At 30.4% G+C, this 19258-nt stretch overlaps 1 protein-coding gene across 1 annotated transcript in view; it reads right to left on the bottom strand.

Moving 5' to 3' along the window:
• The window catches only part of LOC122525516, a 91678-nt gene that overhangs the window by 29907 nt on the left and 42513 nt on the right, over nt 1-19258 (bottom strand). Inside the window, exons 6-17 of the mRNA XM_043648362.1 lie at nt 17508-17650; nt 15632-16149; nt 11935-12069; nt 10709-10867; nt 10435-10605; nt 9875-10100; nt 9373-9674; nt 9034-9258; nt 8766-8939; nt 8393-8554; nt 8054-8296; nt 7454-7684 (exon numbers count right to left, since the gene is read on the bottom strand). Coding sequence (XP_043504297.1) covers nt 7454-7684; nt 8054-8296; nt 8393-8554; nt 8766-8939; nt 9034-9258; nt 9373-9674; nt 9875-10100; nt 10435-10605; nt 10709-10867; nt 11935-12069; nt 15632-16149; nt 17508-17650 — 2689 coding nt within the window. The remainder of the gene's footprint in view (nt 1-7453; nt 7685-8053; nt 8297-8392; nt 8555-8765; nt 8940-9033; nt 9259-9372; nt 9675-9874; nt 10101-10434; nt 10606-10708; nt 10868-11934; nt 12070-15631; nt 16150-17507; nt 17651-19258) is intronic.

The raw sequence follows: 19258 nt of genomic DNA, 5'->3' as shown, positions 1-19258 counted from the left end.
ATAATTATTATCATATAATTCAATTATCTCAGTTGATCAATATTTAATATATCCGGATAATTTAATTTTTCTTATTAACGTAATAACAAATATTAATTACAAAGGATCAATGTGTGTAACATATATATATATAAATGCATATATGTATATATATATTTATATATAAAAGAAAAACTATATATACATACATACACATACATACATACATTTATTAACTGATCGATATTATATATCTTCGATTATTTTTAGCAATAGCTGAAAGAGAATGCGGGTATTCGAGTCAAGGTAAAATTGCATATTCGAATATAGAAATATGTATATATAAGTTAGTATATATTATATATATATATCATGACTCATCCTATGCATTTTTGTTTTATACACATGTGTATATTAAATAAAACCACACAGGTGTGGTTTTTCAATAGAAAAACAAAAACAAAGTGTTATACTTTACGCGTTAAAAATATTCAATTCATTTTTAATCTATTTCAATGAAATATATTATATTCAATTATTTACGTGAATGTGTATTAAATTAAGATAATGTGATTTTTCAATGAAAATTGTTATACGAGACGTTACATGTTACGCGATCGTTTGTTCTCTACGTCATTCGACGATTCACCTGCGCAGGTGCATACTAAATACATAAAGGTTGAACCTTGTGCAATGTGCACAGCATCATCACCGCTTTCACCACATACGATACGTTTCGGTAATTAATTATACTACCGTTCCGTAACTAGATAAAAGTGTTTAATTCAAACACAGGAATTGAACGCTCATTGAAATTCCAAACCCGTAACGTTCCAATAATTAATTTCAATTACTAATTCGTAGTCTTCTATTTAACTGATCGAAATAACGATTTCACCTTGACTCGAAATGAGTACGAAAAGTTTCATTTATAATATTTATCCTTCCACATATTATTATTATCTTATTCGATTTTTATTTTATTATGCGATCATTTTTATTACGCATTTATTGGTTCTTTTTTATTTTCTTTTTAATTTTCTTTACAAATTGTTTACTTAGAATTGCACTTTTTATTTTAATGACGATGCAAACGAAAAGGGGAAAGAAAATTTGGGATTTTTCTTTTTATTATTATTATTATTATTATTTTTCATTGAACGAAAATAAATGTAGAAAGATTATTAATAAGAACGAAACATAACAGAAACCGTTCGTACTCGGAATATTTCTGACGAACGTGCTGACAGAAACGTTCGATCGTTAAATTAATAATAATAATAATAATAATAATAATTAATAAGATTTTTCATTTATAATATCATGTTATCGCACTAAAGCACATTATTATCATTATTATTATTATCATTATTATTATTATTATTATTATATTTGTGCATCAGACGAGATCTGTAAATTTGTCATTATCAATCAAACTCGTTTTCTGAATTATGCGATTTGCGTAACGCTAAGCAATCAAAATATTAGTGAGAAAGACACGCTAAAAACGCGTCTACGGGAAAGGTAAAAAGGAAAAATTAGGAAGAAAGAGATAAAGAAAATGGATACATGTGTGTGTACATACGTGTGATATAGGTAACACGTTAACCCTCTATTAGATTAATGTAATTTGAACCAAATTTTTTCTAAATAAATATTAATTACAATAAGATTTATTTACAATGAGATTTTTTTTTTTTATTATATTAAATTATTTTTCTTTAAATGCACAGAAAATAATTATTAGATATTACAAATAATATATACTATATAATTTATAATAATATTATTTATTTATTTATTTTATTTTAATATATAAATAAATAAATAAAATATATAAATAAATAAATATAATTTATAATAATATTATTTATTTATTTATTTTATTTATTTATATATTAAAATAAAATAAATAAATAAATAATATTAATAAATAAATTTAATTAAATAAATAATATTAATTTATTTTATTTATTTATTTATATATTAAAATAAAATAAATAAATAAATAATAATATAAATAAATAAATAAAATAATATTATTTATATTATATTACAATGAATTTATATAAGTATAATATATGCAATACTGATTTTAAACACTAATACAATAATTAATTAAAATCCTAGAGGGTTAACGAGATAAACGTATGGATAAATAGAAGAAGAAAAAGAAAAAGAAGTGAAGAGAAACTATGTGGCAAATCGAATTAAAAAAAATAACAGAAAATTCTAAAAAGAGAATAAATATAATCGAGCCATCATTTTCAAAACTGCTATAAGTCCTACGAGTGAAACAAGCATTACTTATTATATTTCAAAAATGCTTTATCATCAATTTCTTATTTAATAATTTAATCACAGACTTAACATGTCAATTTCAAAAAACAAACAGCTACGATTATAATATGTGCGTATCAGAAAAAATGTGAAAAATGAATCTAAGGGTGTAATCGATTAGGCTTGGAGGAGGGATGTGGTGTGGGGTGAGGGGGGTGAGGACTGAACTACTACTAGCTGTGGTTTGAACAATTATTTTCTTACTTTTTTTTCTTTTTTTCTTCGTTATAATTACTTCCAAAAGAAGAAGAAGAAGAAGAAGAAGAAGAAGAAGAAAAAAAAAACAATATCGACAAATATTCCCGCGCGTGTCTTCGAGATTTCGGCGGAGGTAAAAAAAAAACAAAAATAAGAGAAAGAGAGAGACTCTAAATTGGAATCGTATATTATTCTTTTTTGTTTTCTGTACTATCATACGTCGTAATAATAATAATTATAATAATAATAATAAATATAATAATAATAATAATAATAATAATAATAATAATAAGTACAAAGTGTAAAAAGTATGTAATAGCTATCGAAAGAAGTAAAGCGATGAAGAAGATAAAAAAAAGGAAGCCTTTGGAGAATCGATATTAGTTACGTAACTTGCGTTTAGTATGTTTTATCCATTACAGTGGGGCGGGTTGAGTGTGTTTGCCATTGGATGAAGTTTAGACGTGTATCCCCCATTTTTTGTTTTCTCGTTAGTTTCTTTTCTCATTTTTTTTTTCTATTTCTATTTCTTTTTCTTTTTTATTTTTTTTGGTGCACGTAGTAGAAATTCAACTCTAATGAGGGTGGTTAGTGGTGGTGGTGGTGGTGATGGTAGTGGTAGTCAGTCAATGGAGTTGTGTTCAGGTTTATAAACGTTGGCATATTAGTAGGAAGGAAACAGTATTGTCGGTCCCACGAGCCTCTTGATAATAGTGAAGAAAAGTGCCAGTGAGTAGTAGTAGTAGTAGTAGTAGAAGTAGTAGAAGTAGAAGTAGAAGTAGAAGTAGTAGTAGTAGTAGAAGTAGTAGTAGAAGAAGTAGTACACAGTAGTGGTATGGTAGTAGAACTCTACAAAAAGGTGAAAAGATTGACATACGAGCTGTGATTGAGAGCAACTTACGACGAGAGAGAAAGAACAAAATTAAACGAAGAAGAAGGATAGGACTGGGGGTGGAGGTATGGTAGTGGTGGTTGGAATAAGGGCGTGGGTTAAAATGAAGTTTCAGATATTGCTGAAGATGGAAGGGGCTAGATATGTCTAGGTTGTAAACATTTGCTTTTGATAGAAAACTAAAAATGGATAGTGGTGGTAGGATTTGTTTCTTTTTTTGATTTTTTACTTGCATCGTTCTCTCTTTTTTCATCCCTCCCACCCTCTCAACCTCTCTCTCTCTCGCATGCTTGCTTGCTCTTTTCTGATATTCTTTTTTTCATTTATTCACTCATTCATTCATTTTAAATTACATAATAGTTTCTGTCTTTTTCTAACTGAAGTAGTAGATGCATACTCTTTCTCTCTCTCTCTCTCTCTTTTCTTCCTTTTTGTATTTGTTTGTCCGTCTGTCCGTCTGTCTGTCTTCCTCTTCCAAATTCACACACTGATTTTTTCCCAATCGCTCTCAGTGATTTCAGTATCTAATCATTAATCTGATTGATCAGTTATTTATTAGAAAAAAGATTTGCAAATTTAAAAAAAAGAAAAGAAAAGACTAAAAAATAAGCGTGTGTGTATATGTGTGTGTGTGTGTCATGGAAAAAAAAAAGGAATAAATTAGAGCCTGACCATATATTTATATGTATTTTTCTTTTTATTTTCTTTGTTGTTTCTTCTAAAGCTAGATTTCTTTTTTTTTTAGGGGGGAGGGATGAGACGTCTCAGAGAGATAGATGTTATCGAAAGAAAAAAAAAACGTTGATATTATTTATCATTATTAAAGTATTATAGTCTTATTATTATTATTTCGAATCAGCTACTCTCTACCAGGCAACTTTCATTCACTATTACAATCGTTTTATTAATGTACTTACTTAAGGGAGCTGCTGCAGCACGACATTTTTAAAACCCATCGTTAGGCTGTAAAAGTAGCACCGATATTTGATCACGTGATCAATCCGCATCATCCCGAGAACGAATCAATCATTCATTTCTTTTTCTTTCTCCTTAATTTCCGTAATTTTTCCTTTTCTTTTCTTTTCTTTCTCTTTTCTTTTCTTTTTTGCTTTCCTCCTCCTCCTCCTCCACCTCCTCTTCCTCCTCCTCCTCTCCCGGCTCTCCTTTTTTTCCTCCCTTTCATTATCTCATTTTCTTTCATTACATTTTTGTATATTCAAAAATTATCAATATATTATCACGATACGTTTCTTGTTTTTTTCTGTTTTTCTTTTTTTATTGCATTTCTTCTTACACGACGCACACGATTAGAAAAAATAAATAATAATAATAAAAAATGATCGAGATGGAACAAGTTTATAAGGAGTAAGGTTAGGTTTGATCGTTTGCGCGCCAAATTTGCGCGCCAAATTGATTCTTTTTTTTTCAAATTTTCTCATTCCTTTTTCATTGTAATTTTGAAACGAAAGATTATAAAAAGAGATAAAGCAGATAGATGAAAAATATTTTTAATTCTACTCTCGCTCTCTCTCTCTTTGTGTTTTTTCTATTTCTTGCGATTATTTAATTGAATTTTAATGGGAAATGGTTGAGCGCGAATTTTTACGCGCCATATTGCTTATTTAAATTTTTCATTTCCTTTGTATTTCTTCTAATTTTCCAATTTCATTTGGAAATGAAAAAGAAATTATGGAAAGAGCGAAAGAGAGACGAAAATTAATTATTAAAAATTCAATACTATCTCCTATCCCTCTCTATTTTCTTTGTTTCTTACGATTATAAAAGCGTATTTATGGTTTAAAACAAAAAAAAACAAAACAAAAAAGTACGAAAGGAAAACCTCATTTAAAATCCGGTCATCTCTGGCTCTCGTAAGAGAAAAAGCGAGAGAACGTGTCCGGCAATATAAATTAGTTTTCGTATGCTTGCGCGTGTGTATTTAAATTCTAATCTTGAAAATATAAAATAGATTCGTAGTTTATTTATTCTTGTTTTTCTTTTTCCTTTTTTTTAACTCTTTATAAAGTTATATTTTAAAAATTGCAAAAAATTTAAAATAGAAGATTTGTATATTTGTATTACTTTTATTCTTCTTCAAATTGCATAAGAAAAATAATTAGATTTACAAAGAGTTAAAAAGTTTTCCTATTTCCCCCAAGTAAAATCAAAGTTTACTTTGTCGTAATCGACTTGGTCAAATATTTGAGAACTTTCGGTGTGGTCTCTTCTTTTTCGTTGAAAGGAGTGAAGAAAATTGGGAAAGGGGAAAAAAAAAGAAATAAAGATAATAAAAATCAAATAGAAAACGAAAACAAAAAAAAATTATAAGATAAAGAAAAAGTATATAAAAATAATGTGACTTAAACATTAAACTTAATTTCGAAAAGGTATTATTGGCGATGATGGTAAGGATGAATGGAAATCGGATTAAAAAAAGAAAAAAAATGAATGAGCACGGCAGCACCCTATATTTATTTATGCTGTGTTTGATTTACACGTTATTTCTTTTATCTCTCTTTAAATTTTCATCCTTGTTACTTTCGCAGAGACACGCTTTAATAATATTTAGTATATGGAAAAAAATAAAACATGTACGATGCAAACGTGTAGGAAAAGGTTTGCTGGTGAAACAAAAGTATTTATCGTTTAAACATTCGATCAACAAAATTTGTTAAATTAATTGTTGTTTCTCATTTTTTTGTTCACACATATATAGATATATATGTGTGTGTATGTGTGTGTATGTGTATACAATTCATTTGTAATTAACGCATGAAAGAATCTTAAAGTAAAGCAAAAATATACTATCTAACATCTAAATTAGAATCGAACATGATCAAAAAAAGAACAGTGGCGCATAAGCTGAACATAAAAAAGGAACGCATGCGTTTAATAAGATGAAAGGGGGTTGTAAAAACAGAATGAAAACAAATGAAAAAGATATAAACAAACAATGGCGAGAACAAATCAAATGTAATGGATAGGAAGGATATATATATGTAAATATATTCTCCAGTTTATATATCGTAAAGCCACGCCGAGTTGATGTTATATACTTGGATTCATTTTCCGCTAGGCTGCAACGTTGCAACAAAAAAGATGCAACGATAGCTATTGCACAATGTTAAAAAAACAAACTACAATTAGATTAGGCCTAAACTTTCCGTTTCTCTATCTTCTTCCTACAATAATTAATAAAAACTTTGTAAAAAGTGATAAAAGATACTGTCCAATTGGAACAGATTAAATTGGTTTCGTTGATCATATGATATTATTGTTTCTTTTTTTCCCAATATTAAAACATACAAAATAAATCCGAGCATAATTATGTGCAAAATGTGCACACACACGCGGTTTTAATAAATTCGAAGTGTCGATGATGATACAAAAAAAAGTAGATAATGACAAAACATTAATGTCATCATCGGTCTCGAAGACACGCGAAGAACGAAAAGACGAAATTTTATTATATACATGAGCCGCTCATTTCCCCAATTGATTAATTCAATGAAACAAAAGGTAAAGAAGAAAATCGACAATTTATCATTCAACGTGTCATATAAATGATTGTTGTCTCGTTTAATATTCTCAAGCGTAATAATAATAGTAATAATAATAATATAAAGTAACTTTATTGTAAATATATAAAAAGTTAAGTATCGATTTCTAAACAAATTCTAATAGCGGAATTAATCTCATTGAGGCCTGTGAAACAGCTCACGTATATATACGTATGTATATATATATATAAAGAGATAAAATAAAAGTAAAATAAAATAAAAATATAAAATAGAACACCAATAGCATCAATTTAGGATTTGATTCGTAACGTCGATTAGATTTTCAAAAGCTTTCGGATTTGACGAGGTTATGAAGATGTTTAAGACCGTCTATCAAATCCATGTGATGAGGTGGTTCGATCACATTCACTTTACGCTCTCGAAAATATTCTCGCCTCTGCTTATGGCTATCCATGATCGAGTGCGTAGGTTCCTCGTTATCTCTATCCGTCGTGGTCTCAACCGGATCATCCTGATCGCTCACCTGTACGATACTATCTGGTATTGGTAACGGTTTGGCCACTCCGATGCGTACGGTTCCTTTGGGTGCACCTTTAAGAGCCTGCACAGCTTGGTCGAGAGTAGCATTCTCTAAACCGATATCGTTCACGAACAGAAGACGATCACCCGGTATAAGTTTACCATCGACTTGAGCCACACCACCAGGAACGAGTGATCTTATTACTATCACAGTTTCGTTGGGGTTCATTGGATCCTGTACAAATTATACAAAATCAAATATTGATTTTATATATATATTATATAATTTAATATTAGGGTGAACCCTAACAAGTTCGTGCATTTGTAAATTAATATTTCACTTGCATATTAAGTCATTTTATTGATTTCCAACAATTGCACTATCTAAAACAACACAACTTTGGTTCACCTTAATACCTAATTTATTTGAAACATTTTTTCCTATTATCAAAATTATTTAGGTGGCATATTTTAGCTGACTCACTCTATATACTCGATAAATAAGACAAAGAATGACCTGAATTCTCGAATCCTGATTCAAATCACCGAAAGGATTAATTTTTTTATCCTCAAATCCTATATATATATATATATACTGAAATACCTGATAATCCAAAATGGAGAACCCAAGGCCCCTCTCTCCTTTAACCAGCTCGATGATTTGCGGCTCTGAACTCCACATAGCTAAGCCCGTCAATGGCTCCAAAGATCGTGACTTCATTTTGTTCAAGCTAGCGTCAGTCACGGTTGCGGTTGTTGTAGTTGAAGCCAAGGATCCATCAGATTTCGCCTTTACCAGTCGATCCATTGTTGGTAGGAGATTTTGAAGGGATCCACCGAGAATACTCTGTTATTGTGTTGATTCGTTTTGTTATTATTATTATCAACGAATAAAAGAAACAATTAAATTAAGTAAAAATCGAAGAACATTCATTCAACTTACTCTGGTCTGAAAAGCTGCTTGATGTTGAGCTGTGTCAATAGGACACAATGGATCCTGGGAGGCCACATTTCTTCCGCAAACCATACGAACGTGTATAGGCAATTCTTTTAGAACGCTAACTACTTCCATGTGATTTATACCGAGCAAACGGTAACCATTTACCTTAAGAAATCATTTTATTATTATTGGACATTAATTAACTTTGTTAATCATTGGTATATAATAAATGTAATCAACTCATCGCACCACAATAGAATCCAACTTTCGACATTAAAATTTGTTGTAAAATCCAAAGATTCGAATTTTCAAATCCCTGTAGGGCGTTGGGTTGGTTTGTGACATATATAATGAACGATAATAAAATATATCTTACCTCCAACAATTCATCCCCTGATCTTAAGGTACCGTTTTGACCGACAGGACCTTCAGGTAAAATCGAACGAATGTAATGATGAGGCCTCACTTCTTGACCATTCTCAACGTCCACTGTACCTTCCAAACTAATACCAAGACCACTACCTTCTGCAAATTTCTTCAATTGTGCTACCTACTCGTAAACAATATTATCACATTATTATCAATGACAATAATAGCAAACGACAAGGATTTCTTTATAAAATAAGAGATGAAATCATGCGTACCACTATCTCAGTATCAGGTCCTACAATCTTTTGCCACTTGGATTTAATGGCGGCACGGATTTGCGGAGTTAACTCGGTTGAAGGATCGCTTAGAAGAGCTTCAACGTTGGTAGCTTCGTCGAACTCTTCCGTACCACTTTCACGATCTGCTTCTTGAAGTATAGCACTGTCAACGGTCGTATGCGATTCACCTTCGGGTTCTATCTCGGTAGTAGTCTCGCCATCCTAAAAATAAAATCAACAAGAAAAATACGATTAATATTGTCACGAAGTATGATACTCGTAGAATATTATACGAAAAGAAACGATGCAACAACAACGTAAGGTGAAAGAGCTTACTGCACTTATTGGAAAACTTGGTAGACTCGTAATAGACGGAGAACTTGGTTGGGGTAATCTCAGTTCACTAGCAGCAATCGCTTGTTGAAGTTGTTCGTACTTTGGTCCACGTAAATATCTTTCCAAGCAGAGTACAACGGTCTGCCCGGTACTTCGAAGAACTTCAACAGCCTCGTGATTCGAATAACCCTGTAGAGAATGACCATCCACCTCGACTATCCTATCGTTTATTTGTATCTTATTACTTAAGTCTGCCGCGCTACCCTCGCTTATGCTCTTGACAAAGATGCCCGAAAGTTCCTCTGAAAAATCATTAACCAACCGTCCCTCTGTGATGATCTTCACACTATAAGTCTACCTTGTTTTTTTTTTCTATTTTTTATTTTTGTTGTTGTTTTGTTTTAAAAGTTTTAACGTCGTGCGCGTTTATTTTTGTTCGAAATATTTTGTTTGTTAATAGTATATTGTTTTGTTGTGTTTTGTTAACAGCACTGGCTCTCACCCTTCTCGCAAACGTAGCCGGCTATAGTGATCCCAAGGCCGTAAATATCCTTCTTAAGCTCGACGGTGAAACGCTCCATTTCTGGCAGTGAATTAACATCGATGGCCTCCATGCTGAGGACCGGTAGTTCCGGAATTTGTACCGGTACCGTCGGTATAACTGGCATCGCTCCAATTGGTACGGGGTTGCGTCTGGGTACCACATCCATGATGAGACTGGTTCTTGCCTTGAGAAGAAGGGACACATTTCGCCATTTACATTCTAATAATCCCCGTTTTAATATCACGAAACTATTCGCGCGGATCTTTTTATAATCCCCGTTATTTGCGAAGGAATTACGTACGTATGCTAATATATGTTTATGTTTGTTTTGTGTATATGCTCGTGTGTGTTTGTGTGTATTTTTTTTTTTCGTTTCTTTTCTTTTCTTTTCTTTTCTTTTCGGACTACATTTTTCACTTTTATTTTTTTTTGTTTTGTGCTTTTTAATAATTCATAGCAGCATCGATCGTAGTAGCGCACATTAGTAGAAGCTGATCAACACGTTTCGTCACACTCACGTCGGACTCCTGCGAATACATATACCCGTTGTCGTAACTGGCATCACCACCCCCTTGCTGTACGTGTCGTATGTTGTAGGTCTCGGGTACACTGTGGACCAAGTATCTCTCCAATTCGTCTGGGTCACCAAGGATCTTCGTTGGGACGATTGGTGCATGACTTCCGATGGCCTAAAATCAATGATATTAGTCAACAATCCATTTATTAATCATTTTGAGATGATTGTTAATTAATCGATCAAATATTTATTGAATTTATAAAATGATATTATACCTGGAAATCTGGTGAAGTTGGTTCAACTGGTCTTGCGACAACGAGACGCACGTGTGTTCCTGATTGTCGTAAAACAGCTGCAACCTGTTCGCTTCCCATTCCTCGTAGATTGACATCCCCGATTTGGAGTATGTGGTCCCCGCTTTGGAGCCGATTATCCTAATAAATCAGAATATACTGTTACGGAAGTTCATTGTTTAACACGTTTATACGTTTTGCACGTATCGATAAATCACAATTCTGAATTTCTAGAGCTTATTGCTATTAATATTTGTGTATATAATTAATAAATGTGTTTATTTTGATAAATCAAAGTTTAGAAATGATTATTCCACATTATTTGTTTGTAAACCTAAAAATCCAAGCTAGTTTAGAATAATTCATTAATATGTACAATATAACCCCTCACCTCCGTCCCCCTAAATCCAAATAAACGTTAAATTAATATAGATACTAATATTATTATTATACAATTACAAAATAAAATCTAAAAACAATTTCAATCTAATATCTAACAGTTCTTGTTTAACATATCAAAACATAGTATCAATAATTATCTAATTAACCTAATTATCAATTTAGATTTACCTCAATTTTTTTCAATTAAAATGATAAATTTGATCAAACGAAACGACTGATCTAATGTTCATGAAAATGAACACGAATAATTACGGCTTACTGGATAAAGAATAGTAGACACGTTTAATTTAAGCCTAACGTTAATTACCCTAACGAATAATTTCTCTTTGAAGTCTATTTACCATCAATCTATATACATATATACATACACACGTATATACAAAGGGTGTGTTGGGGGAAGGGTGTTCATATATATAATAGTTTGTACTATAGGGCAAGTAGGATTCTATTAAGTCTGATAAACGGTGAAGATAATCGTTTAACTCGCTAATGGCTTCACATTTTAACGGAATCCTTGCATCCTGAAAACCGTCAGAAAGTAAATATCCTTTCGCAATTAGTACGAGTTGAATCACCAAAAGGAAGCTCAGTATATGTCTGTGTACGTGTGTGTGTTTGAAGATAGTAGTTGAAGAAGAAGAAGAAGAAGAAGAAGATGAGGTAGACGATGAAGAAGAGGATGGAAGAGAAGTATGAGAAAATGAGTTAGGTGGATAAAGAAGAGGATGGGGTGAAGGATGATGAAGAGTATGAGAAGGATGATGTGGTGGGTAGTGAGAGGAGGTTCCTTTCGATTGGATACTTACCCGATCGGCAACGCCTCCAGGAAGAATGGTCTTGACGACGACGCCTGTGCTACGGCCTCCGATAATCCCAAATCCAAGACCGCTGCCATCATTGATTAGGTTTATCACTTCTACTTGTGCCCATTCCGTGTTCAGCTAAAAAAAAAAATAAAATACAATTAAAAAAAGAACGTCAACGACAACAAGATCATTTTCGTAAGGGTTATTTTTTATAACGATTTGGCGTTTTATTTATTTAATAATATTTTATTGACCCTACCACCTAAGCTCCCTAAAAGCCATTAATTACAGTGTAGTACAATATAATTCCGTGTTCAGTTAAAAAAAAAAAAATAAAATACAATTAAAAGAAGAAAAAAAAGAACGAGAACGACAACAACAAGATCATTTTCGTAAGGGTTATTTTTTATAACGATTTGGCGTTTTATTTATTTAATAATATTTTATTGACCCTAGAACCTAACCTCCCTAAAAGCCATCAATTACAGTGTAGTACAATATAATTCCGTGTTCAGCTAAATAAACAAAAATAAAATAGAATTAAAAGAAGAAAAGAAAGAACGTCAACGACAACAACAAGATCATTTTCGTAAGGGTTATTTTTTATAACGATTTGACGTTTTATTTATTTATTTAATAATATTATATTGACCCTAGAGCCTAACCTCCCTAAAAACCATTAATTAAAGTGTAGTACAATATAATTCCGTGTTCAGCTACAAAAAAAAAAATACAATGAAAAGAAGAAAAAAAAGAACGAGAACGACAACAACAAAATCATTTTCGTAAGGGTTACTTTTATAACTATTTGGCGTTTTATTTATTTATTTATTTAATAATATTTTATTGACCCTAAAACCTAACCTCCTTAAAAGCCATTAATTACAGTGTTGTATAATACAATATATAGGTGAAACAAAACGGAAATTAAAATTATTTAATTATTATTAAACTTAACATTATAATAGTAGTAACGTATAGAAAGTAGATGAAAGTAAAAAGAAAATAGTAGATAAAAGTATACTGATTTTATAATAGTAGTATAGTAGTATTGGCTCAAAGCAACAAACATATGGTTAAAAACAAAAAAAGACAAAACAAAACAAAACAAAAATTTTTAATGAATGGCATTTTAATGAAATACTAATAATAATTAAAAAAAAAAGAAATAACAAAAAAAATGAATCACGTGGGTAAAAGAAATAATAAAAAAAAAAAAGAAAATTTGACCGGTTCCTCAACGTTTGCAATTCTTTTTTCTTTTTTTTTTTTATCGCGGATGCAAATCGTTTCTTCTTCATCATTTCGTGTTTCCGATAATACGATTTCCTTACTCGTTATGGTACTTCGAGAAAACTTAACGTGAACGACGAGGGAAGAGGAAAGAAAAAGAAAAATAAAAATTGCGAGAAAAAAGGGATGGGAAGAAATTGGGGGGAAGGATGATAATTGCGCAGTCTCGAAATTGGAGGATATGAAAAAGAGAAGGAAAGAAAATAAGGTTGATTTGTTTTAATGAACGTAATTTGATATTGATATATACGATAATAATAATATAATATTAATTATTATTATTATTAGTATTTTTAAAGTAAAATTTAATTAACAGGATCAATCTGAAGATCGAAGATTAATTTTAAAACAAAACAAAAAATAGGATTTATTTCGAGATATTAAATCTATTTTTATATATTTTCTATTTTATATTTTATATTATATTTCTTTTTTTTTTCTGAATATATTTTTTTTGACAGGCAAGCAATATCAAAGTTTCGAGACTAAGGGTAGTAATTAAAATAACGATTAACAAAGTCACTGGAGTAATTTACCTTCATTTTCAACGTTGGTTTAAGCAAAAACGGAACGAAGATTGGATTTATTCGACGTGATAAGTTAATTAACAATTTTAAGCAAGGGTGGGAGAATTAAAAAAAAACAAAAGAAAAGAATCAAAAAAGTAAACAAGAAAAATGAAAATTTCGCGAGATCGTTCGAAATCTGACACGTAACTTTATACATTATAGTTAAAAAAAAAAAGAAAAAAGAAAAAAGGGAAAGAAAAGATAACAAAATATGAAACGAGAAGGGAAGAAGACAAAAAAGAAAAAGGGAAAATGAAAGATTTCCCAAAAAGAAAATAATAGTAACAGGGTTGAAGATAAATTTTGCGTGATGTGAAGTAATATTTCGGGTAGTAACCAGAAAAGTTTTGCGTGTAAAAGGGCGTGGGGGTGATGGGGGGGAAGTAGGGGAAGGGGGAAGAAGAAGAATAGGGAGATAAGGGATAAGGAGAGTTGGGGAAAAAAAAAAGTCGGGCAGAAGCTTGGATGAAAAGATCGTGAAATAAAAAAAAATGAGAGGGGTGGAAAAGGAGAAATGTTATTGATATATAAAAAAAAAAAAAGAGAAAACGAGAGAGAGAGAGAGGGAGAGAGAGAGAAAAGAGGTAATAATAAGCTAAGGGAAGGAAGAAGAAAAAAAATCGTTAAGGGTACTTTTCTTTTTTCTTTTTCTATAACTATTTCGATAAAGAAAAAAGAAATTCGAATTTTATAGCGATTCAAGGATTAACAGATATCGTTTCTAAAATAAAAGAAGAGAAAAAAGGAAAGAATATTGAAATCCTTTTATTAATTCTTTTTTTCCTTTTTTTTCCATAGGACAAATAGATAATTTTTTTTTTTTTTTGAAAAGTTTAAAACGAGAAGATACCACACACACACGCACCTTTTGACAAAGTAATACTCTCGTCGATTATCTAAAGAATTATCGATTTTACGATAAAAATGTGTTACACGTAACAAAAAAAAAGGAAAAAGGAAAAATGAAAAAAATACTCGTCCTAACGATACTTGCAACTTTTGCTTAACAACATTTTGTTCGTACTGAGCGTGTGTATAGTTTTATCGGCAAAATAAAAAAGAGAAACGTAGAAAAGTTTATAACGATGCTATGTTACGCATACACATGCACACACACACACACACACACATACACAAATACACACCAGGTATAAATCGACAACTCGTCCCTTTGACAAAGTAGATTCGATTATCTAAAGAACTATCGGTTTTACGATCAAAATGTATAGAACAAAAACCATTTATCCTAACAACACCTACAACTTTTATTAATAACATTTTTTTCATACAAAGAATGGTTTATCAAGGAATGGTTTTTATGGGGTATCAAGGAAACAATTTTTTGTTTTTTAAACTGAAAAAATACGCACGATAAATGATAGAACGTAAACCCTATTATTTAAAGAACAATCCCGGTAATACGATCAAAACGTATAGAACACAAATTATTCGTCGTAATTAAATCAACAATTTTTGTTAATAACATATTTCTATGGTACTCCATAATCGTTTAAAAATATTGATGAAAATGAATAAGAATGCATCTCGAATAACACCCTCAGAATATCCTATTTCAACGATTAATAAAAAATAATAATATAAATATATTTATAAAAATATTAGGGTGAACACAAATAATTCGTGCTATTTCATCACCCAATGATCTTTTATCTTTGAAACTGCATAATGGATTGGTTTCTTTTTTATTTTTGTACACAAAATTTACACCTTAGAAATATAATATTAATTAATTGAAAAACGCACGAATTTTTGGAACTTCCCCCAATAAATAAATAAATAAATAAATAAATAAATAAAAAAAAATGTAAACTTACCACCATGTCAGGGCCACTCTTGGAGGCGTCGCTGACAGCGGAAGGGCTCCTTTCGATGACGAGGCCTGCGTGAACGGTGCCAGGTGGTGGTACAGGTGTCGAAGTAGGTGTAGGTATAGGTGTAGGTGTTGGCGTAGGTGTTGCTGCAGATGTGGTACTGGTAGGTTGACTGGACTTAGGTGTTGGTATTGGGGTAACAATTGACGATACTGACACCGATTGATCTTTGTCCGAGCCAATCTGATTATTGTTGTTGACGTTGTTGACGTTGTTGAGGTTGTTGTTGTTGTTGTTGTTGATATTATTGTTGTTAATATTGTTATTAATATTATTGTTATTGTTGTTGTTATTGTTTCCGTTGTTTCCCAGAAGACAGGCACTACCACCAACAACACCAGCAACACCACCAACACCAGCACCGATGACGGCAGCTCCTCCAACAGCTGCTGCTCCTCCTGCGGCCGCTGTTGAACTCGAACCTCCGGACAATTCATCCGTCGGCAAAGAATTCCCAACGTCTGAACAAAATCATTATACCCAAATTTCGTTAATAAGAAAAATCGATCCAACTAGGAAGAGTTGGGTGGGCTGCGGTGAAATGTCTTTTACCTTACCGCCCCCTCCTCACCCCACCTACAGAACTATCTATCCATCCCATACTACCCCTCCAATACTCGCCGCCACCCCCTTCCATTTTCCTTAGACTAGCTAAACCATTAGATAGAAATAAAACTTTCTTTCCTTATTCTTTTTTGTCTTTTTTTTTTTCTTTTTTCTGTCATCGGAAGCAATCTTCTTCCGATCGACAGAACGACTCCCCTTCCTACCCCTTTCTCTTTTCCCTTCCCTTACCACCCCTCGACTTTATTCCATTTTACTAGATTCCATTTTCTATGAAGGGACTATATGAACTAATTCTTTTCGTCAGACGAGATGATGCTTAAGGGACAACGGACGTGGGTAAAAGGGAAGGGAAGGGAAGGGAAGGGAAGAGTAAGAAGAAGAAAGTGACACTTGGACATTTTTGTTTTTTTGTGTGTTTTCTTTTCTTTCTTTTTTTTCATACGCATTAATCCACATAATGCTGGGGAGTTAATTAAAGTCAAGTGAAATGATACAGGAACTTGTACGAAGTGGGATAGAAAGATAACTGTCTTATTGGTTAAGCTGATTGGATAAAGAATAGGATTACACAAGTGTTAGAATTATTTTTAATAATTAATTAAAAGTATAATCTGTAGAAATGTATTTACGAATAATGTGAAGATGATAGGAGACTAATTATTATTGTTGAATAAATAAATAAAATAAGAATCAAGAATGATTGTTTTATTGTTTTCTTTTTTATTTAAATAAAAATCAAACGAGATTGTAAGTTTGTTTGGAAGAATTCTATGATCTATTATAAAAAAATTATAAGAATATGGAATGAAATGAAATTGTGTGATATTAACATATAAAGATTACACAAGTGTTAGAATTATTTCTATTAATTAATTAAAAGTATAATCTGTAGAAATGTATTTACGAATAATGTGAAGATGATAGGAGATTAATTATTGTTGTTGATCAAAATAAATAAAATAAGAATCAAGAATGATTGTTCTCTTGTTTCTTTTTTATTTAAATAAAAATCAAACGAGATTGTAAGTTTGTTTGGAAGAATTCTATGATCTATTATAATAATAAATTATAAGAATATGGAATGAAATGAAATTGTGTGATATTAATATATAAAGAGGGAGAGAGAGAGAGAGAAAGAATAATAATTTAATTATTATTAAGATAATTAAGAATAATATTTATATATAATAATATTTATAATTATAATTAAGAATAATAATTTAATGGATAATATAAAAATGATATAATTTACCTTGGTTGCTTCTTGCCACTACCAACTCGACCAAACCGCGAGCTTTTTGAAGAATCGAAATTGCTTGCTCGTGTGAAATATTTGAATCCAATGGTTGACCATCTATCGCAAGGATTTGATCACCCTCTAACAAACGACCATCGCTGAAACAAAATTATAATCAACAATTATTCATAATATCTATTATATAATATGATGATCGTGAATACAATTATTATTATTGATTTGTACTACTGCTTATTAAAAATTTTTTTTTAACTTGTACTACTGCTTATTAAAAATTCTCTTTTATTTTTTTATTTATTTTTTTTTTACTTTAATTTGATAATCATTAATATTTTATTTATAATTAGTCTCATTGATGATCAAGTAATTATGATAATTAAATATGGTAGGAATATTTCGGGAAATACAATAATTGCAATATAAGTTAATCATTGGATGAATAATTTGCAATTGATTAATAGCTGATAATGTTATTATAAATTTTATTTAATCTAGATTTTCTATCATCGATTAAAATTGATAAAATAATATAATTAAATTGATAATTTTATTATTATAATATATATATAAATTATTCTTCAATAATCATACGAGTAATAAAATATATTACGATTGTACGAAATAGAAAAAAAAAAGAAGAATTTATAATTATTCTAAAATATAATAAAAACGTATTTCAATAATGTAACGAACGTTTCAAATATTCGAATAATATTTTAAGACACACTTACATTGATTACATTTTATTTACGAATAAATATTTAAAAGAATAATCTGCAAAAAAAAAAAAAACAGGGTCGACCAACGTTTTAGTATCGTTGAATGATTTTGTTCTATTATTCTTCTTCTATTACTATTATTATTCTTTCCAAAAGGAAGAATGGATTTTTATTTGCAAAGAAGACGAACAAACAAAAAACAATAAAAAGTAAAAAAAAAAAAAACAAGAAACAACAGCAGCCTGAACCATTGCTTTAGAATTTGTTTGTTTTCGAAGACAAAAAATCGGAATCATTTTCACGCTCGGTGGTGTCACAATGTGTCTGCAATTTCGGCTAATCTAAGAGAGTTGGTTGGTTGGTTGGTTGGTACTGTGAAAAGGTTTGACCATGAACACGATTTTTGACACACGAGTGAATGTAAAAAACCACGTGTGTGTAACCGTGCATGACCGATCTTTTTTTTGAATCCTTGCCAGATTTTACCTTCTCTTTATTTTTCTTTACACGTCCGATTTACAATTAATTTAGTCATCAATTGATCACCTTTTTTATTTTCCTTTCTTTTGTTTCCTCGATTCGATTCGATTCGAACGGTCGTTAGTTTTTGTCATGCAAATTTTTTAAAATGTTCAACCTCGAAAGTATTATCCCTAAATGACGCGTACCTTTTTCTTTTTGTTAAATTGTAAAATAAATTATTTCTACGTATTGAAAATACATCGAATTTTTGATAGATTCGTAAGTATTCATTTGTATTATAATAAATATTTATTGTTATATAATATTGTGTATATTTTATTGTTGAGTAATATGGATTATACTGTAATTTTTGTAATAGTATAATACGAAAGTATACAGGGTGTCTTGTATAGAAAATATATTACAAATATAATATTAAACAACAATAACCGTGTATAATATAATAAAGTAATAGTATACAGTATTATACAATATTGTATATATTCAATTATTATATAATAATTAATTTATATTGTTAAATATAACAATATTTTGTTTTATTGT

Source organism: Polistes fuscatus, unplaced genomic scaffold, assembly GCF_010416935.1.
Source record: "Polistes fuscatus isolate 324 unplaced genomic scaffold, CU_Pfus_HIC Scaffold9, whole genome shotgun sequence".
Taxonomy (NCBI): Eukaryota; Metazoa; Arthropoda; class Insecta; order Hymenoptera; family Vespidae; genus Polistes; species Polistes fuscatus.
The sequence above is the reverse complement of the archived record's forward strand: the minus strand, read 5'-3'. Positions and strand labels throughout refer to the sequence as shown.